Raw genomic sequence first — 5705 nt, 5'->3', positions numbered from 1 at the left:
TGCACAAGTTTACGAGGAGCTATGCTCGAATCTCCAACGTCATGCAAACATCGGTACACGTACCTACTACCAGATCGACGATAAAATAAGCCAGAGTGGTAGAGACGGAATTATTTTAGGATCTCCTGCACATCCGGTAGTTGAGGAACCAGTTTCAAACAGAGATTTTTGAGACGCATTATCACGGATTCGCCTTTTTCAGTGCGACCAAATTACCCTCATAAGTTCTGACTGGGCTTCGGGTGGTGGAATCAAGATCGCTTAAAATTGACCCAAATGGTATCATATGAGCAGATTAAGAAATCTGAATAAATGATACAACGGCAAAATGAAGGAAATTTTCACATAGCACCAAATTCATGGAGACAGCATGTTCCCAGGGAAATAATAAATTGATGAACAAATCAGAATAAATTCCCCCAAAATAATGAAACAAGAGAGCCTCACAAACTGTTGAGGCGTTCTGAGGTTCCAGCTCGTTAAAGAATCCTAAGCTTATTACAAAATTGGATATCTACACAAATCGAGCTGGAGAATTAAATCAACTATTCGATGAGTCTGACAATTTATCTGATAGGGCGCTCGGCCAGGCACAATATTCACCCTGTACCTGAAATTTGGATGCAGCAACAGGCATGTGGAATTGTCACCTGAGAATACCGTCATACGCCTGCTTCTGGTATGGCTGATGATGCAGAAGACCAGACTGCACACCTCATTCTTCCGCAGCTTTGGTGAACAGGAACAGGCTGTAGCATCGTGATTGCATCCTCTGGACCATGAAGAGGATTCGTCAGTAGAATGAGTGCACATACAGATCATACGGAGCCCATAAGCTGTCAAGAGGGCAAGCCTGACGGGAGTCCAGCCGCCTCCATGGCTTCCCCTCCCCACTCCAATGAAGAAGACTGACTGGTCCCGGGTGCAGATGACGACAGCTACCTCTCACATTGTCCCCTCCTAGACCATGCTGATTCCATCTATGCTCTACGGGCTCCACTGAGCCCGCAAAGACCAACAAAAACGGCGGCAGCGAGCCCAGCTCGTAAATTCTTCTTTCTTTTTGGACTTCCATCCACTGCTCAATTTTCCGCGTAAAGTTATTCTGACGCCACTGGTTTAGATCAATAATCATAACACCTGTATTGAAATAGCAGGGCGTCCTTCCATCAAAGGTGCTAGAGAGGCTTGCATTCTGCCAAAAGGACGAAGAAAAATACTTGGTAAAATTAGCATGGCAATACTCAGGTGCGCCAACTGTATGTGGCCCTAAACTGATTGCCCATAGCTTTGCAATGTCATCGACCACAACCAGATCAGAGTCGAGGTAGATCACCCTGCCAACACAGGATTCCAATAAATCTGCCATGTAGTTGCGTGCATAATTTAACGGCTGCTCAAGGTCCTGCCGCACAGAAGAAGAGATGCGATCCCTGACAAGCTTCTCGTCGAAATGATAGATTTTGAACTTCAGAAATGGGAATGTAGATCGCATCAATATGCGAAACTCATTGTCATTCTCAGTGACGAAGAAATGGAAAACGACATTTTCGGGGCAGGAAGCATGTTGAAGAATGGAAAAGACAGCAGCCATGGATCCTCTCAGATAAGCTCCGTCCAATGTCATGGCGATGTGCACAGACGCAGGATCGCAGACGAACTCATCTTCAGGAGCATTCCCCGAATAAGTAGGACAGTTCTTTCCGTTGCGGACCTGAGGGGCTTCTTGAAAAGACTGCGGCCCGAAAACACCGTGCGATGATATAGATGAAGCAGGCTTGTATTCCAGACTCAACATGCCCCTTTCAGACCGTAACTGGCCGTTTAAAGGTCTCATTGCTTCTGCTGGTGCCCAGGAGGGGAAAGAAGGGAAGAGGAAGATGAGGACCAAAGCTGCAGAAACAACCCCCCATGCTCTCACTGACCATAGCATTTTCTCTGTTCCACCTTTGCACAGCTGGTTAAATTTCTTGACTCTGATTTCCTTTGAGCCAGAGATGTTGAAAAAGCGAGAGCTGAAAAGAATACATAGCAGAAAAAGAATCTCCCTCACATCGGCCAGGACTTCAGGCCTTTTCCTTGTGCAGTCCGCCACCAGAGAGTCGCTGCCGCCTTCCATGCGACACTCCTCCTCGGACTGAAGCCACAATGTGAACTGGCCTGCCCTCTGCACATCACACAGGTCTGTATCCGGTATGAATGATGCATAATGCGAAAATCTGGCTTCGGCATCGCTCGCACCTTTTCCCATCAGCAGTGCAGCCTGCCTTCGGCATTCGAGGCAACGTCCCCCGTGACGGCAAGAAGACGAATACGACGACTTATCTGCGTGTGACAAAGTCGTGGCGCACTGGAAGCCTGGAGGGACGAGGTTTATTGCTGGCCCGTATCGTAGGAAGAGACCATTGACCAAAAAAATGTACGCAGGGCGAAGTGGCGCAGTTCCCGCAGGGAGATGGAGTAAAGGGAAAGAAGAGGAAAGAATGCAGCTGTCAAGAAAGAAGGCACCGGGTGCGAGTTTGTTGCGGCTTGCAGGGAATGAAGGAGTCCGTGAGTGTAGGGAGGCGGCAGAGGCTGCTGTATAACGTGAGAAAAGGGGGACTAAGAGATGGACAAGGCTTGTGCGAAGCAATGTGAGAGGGGAACTTACGTAGGTGGGCAAGGGGGACGGTTACAGGGAAGAAAGCAAGGTGAAATTACGATGAAACGGAACCCGAAAAGGCATTTGGCAAAATGATCAACGGAAGGCACAATGTAGAGAGAGAGAGAGAGAGAGAGAGAGAGAGGGCTTACTCGAAACGGCTGTTTCGGCAAGGTTGCCGGAAAACTCCAATGGCGACGGCGTGTGCTAAATGGGAGGCTTCGAAGGCCTGGAGAACCGTCAGCAAGGCGCCATTATCTGTTGTGGAAGTACCGAGAGCGGGAACAGGATGTTGAAAAGCTAGTCGAGCAATGGCTATGGCGGGGGGCACGGGAGCCCGATCCGCTCTCGGCGGGGGAGAAAGACGATGGAGGCGCAAGCTAGCGTCGTTTCTCGGCCCAGTCGTGGTCTTCCTCCTCCTCTCTTCCTCGGAGGGGACGGCGATGGCGGAGACAGCAGGAGGCGGGGAGGGGGGAGAGAGAGAGAGAGCACTTGGCTTGCCCTCCTCCTGGCAAAAGCCAGGGAATGATGGGAAAGTAAGGCTGAAGGAAAAGGAGGGAGGTGCTTGATGAGAGAAGGCCCGTTTCTTTGTTCCTTCTTCTTCCAATCTCTTCTTTTGCTTCGATGTCCGTGCCGTGCCCTTGAAGGCCTGTGAGAGGGAGCGAGGGAGAGATTGCTTTGCTGCTTTGTGTCCGAGACTCGAGTGATGGGGAGAAATGTGGACACGGCCAGCGGGGCCTCTTCCGAGTCCACGCGTGTCTATGGTGCGAAAAGAGCTTCCTACCCGCCTGTATGGTCCCCACCCGGTGTCTTGCTCCAGCCTGTCTTCCATCCTGGCATCCTACATGTACACTCGTTAGCGTCTATTCCCACTGCTTGGGGGCCGTAGATTGCATCCGGTATCCACAATATGTTTTGGCTAAATTCCCACTATAATTCCCACATCCAGCATTAGGCCTGGTCATGCCCGCACCTGCAGAATTTCTTCCAATCTCAAACACTAAGAGTAACTCTGCAATCATGCCAAGTAGGAGATTAGGCAACATGCCACATCATGACTAAAAAGTAAATGAGATTATTGGACCTCTTGAGAGGCCACCATCAATGATTGAAAAAACTCATAAAAATGATTGGGCTTGTCATTAGCATGTTCATCCATGCCAATCAAACAAGTTAGCGACATGCACCACTAACACATGCCTAGCATGCTCTTTTGAGGGGATGCTAGCACGGTCACCCAAGGCTTTAGGTAACCCTTGTTGCGGGTTGGAGCTATACCATGGCATTGGAGCAAGAAACACCTATGTAGGGAGTAGTAGTGACTCTGAGCTCTGCTTAGTTTCCACTCTATATGTGATTCCCTATACTAATTGGTGAACCCTTGCATGTGCAGCATCACGAGGGTGTAGTCCTAAGATGTGCCTCAATGTTGTATATTCGATATCATGAATACAATGATCCCTTATTGATATATCTTGTGTGCCATTCCGCTGTGCCTTTTTGTGCCTTGTGACAGGTTATGACTTGAAGTCCCATGAAGGTCCGTAACACTTGGTATCAAAGCAACTCTAACGCGGAGCATCCTAGCTCGAGAGGGAAGCAAGCTCAAAGACACGGAGGACATCCTACCATCACATGTTGCACAATGCGACACAGTGACCCCCCAACACACGACATGACACGATGCGACACAAGATGGAATGACGATCCTTGGGCGTGTTACCTCTACTGAAAATTGGAAGAAAACCTGATGTGCCAACAAAGTTGAGAGGGAGCCGTGGCATGATAGGGACGCACGGCATACCATTCAAAAATATATTGGAGAGAGTTGAGATTGTGGGAGGATACTTTCTTTGAAGAGGAAGATGAGCTATGTCATTGGCTCAAAATCACATACAAGAAGAAAGAGCTACGGCTCGAACTAATTGAGGAGATGAAAAAGACCATCAAGATGCTAAGGAAGACCCAATAAGGAATAGATGTGACGCATAATCTTGAAGAGAGGGCTAAAGACCTGGAGGAGGTTGATTATCAATTGATCATGGTGCGAGAGAAAGCCAAATTGTGGCAAGTGAAGACGGCCAGAGACCTTGACATGGAATTACAAGAGAAAATCATACCGAGGTGGGACTAGGAGACTACCTCTAGAGCTGCAAGAGCCAAAGAGAGGGTTGAACCATACTTGAAGCAGATGTGGGCTGAAAGAGTCCAAGAGCTTGAAGAATGGAGTGAAGCCAACCAAAGAATGACCAAGGAGCCAAGAAAATGAGAAACATGTAAAAGAAAAAGAAGAAATGTGGAAGATGAAGATAAAGATGAAGACCAGGGAGAGGATGAGATCAACCCAGATCTTGAAACACCTCGTCCCCAACAAGGAGCCCACGGCTACTACCCCAACTAGTACCTAGAAGACTACTACCAAGAAGGCTACCCTGAAGACCAATACCTCTACAACGAATTTCCTCCTAAAGGAGATGGATACTACTACCCTGAAGATGTTCCCATCGACTACCACCCAGAAGAAGAATACCTCTACACTGACTACCCCTATCCCAAAGGATGCTAACCTGAAGGAGTTCAAGGAGAAGAAGAAATGATGAAATATTATGTGAAGGGAGAAGGATGGAAAGTGGATGTGAGTTCAAAGGTAGAAAATATTATGATGGAGTTAGGATACAAAAAAGAATATGAAGCAAGGTGGACATGTTAGAAGGATGAACCATTGCACCCCCACAGGTTGTGGACCGGTTGAAAGAAGAACTAGTGTTAGAAGAAGAGAAGGGGGAGGATGAGTTGAATCCTGATCTTGGAACACCTCCACCCATTGATATTGAGGGTGAGGCTAGGTTTGGCGCCCTCTTGTGAGGCACGAGATGTCTTTGATGAGGAAGAAACAAGACAATGTTGTCGAGAGGCAGTGTTTGCTTGGGTGTGACGGGACACTGCCTTCAACAACCTTGGGGTATGGCATCCCTTTAAGGGAATCCGTCAGGACTGGCGATTTTAGCTGGTGAGAGTCCAACACTACCTGGACCCCTGAACCAATGTGCTACCTGGCGATCTT

The 5705-nt window shown here is 48.3% G+C and overlaps 1 protein-coding gene across 1 annotated transcript; it reads right to left on the bottom strand.

Annotated features, from left to right (window-relative positions):
• Window positions 1-390: 390 nt before the first annotated feature.
• On the bottom strand, window positions 391-3328 carry LOC148018041 (putative galacturonosyltransferase-like 7). The gene has a single exon (XM_087661285.1). The coding sequence runs from the start codon at window positions 2249-2251 to the stop codon at window positions 794-796; it is 1458 nt and encodes a 485-aa protein (XP_087517411.1). The 5' UTR covers window positions 2252-3328; the 3' UTR covers window positions 391-793.
• Window positions 3329-5705: the final 2377 nt, after the last annotated feature.

Source organism: Lygodium microphyllum, chromosome 21 (assembly GCF_053477565.2).
Source record: "Lygodium microphyllum isolate KBCC chromosome 21, Lygodium_microphyllum_v1.1.10, whole genome shotgun sequence".
NCBI classification, from domain to species: domain Eukaryota; kingdom Viridiplantae; phylum Streptophyta; class Polypodiopsida; order Schizaeales; family Lygodiaceae; genus Lygodium; species Lygodium microphyllum.
The sequence above is the reverse complement of the archived record's forward strand: the minus strand, read 5'-3'. Positions and strand labels throughout refer to the sequence as shown.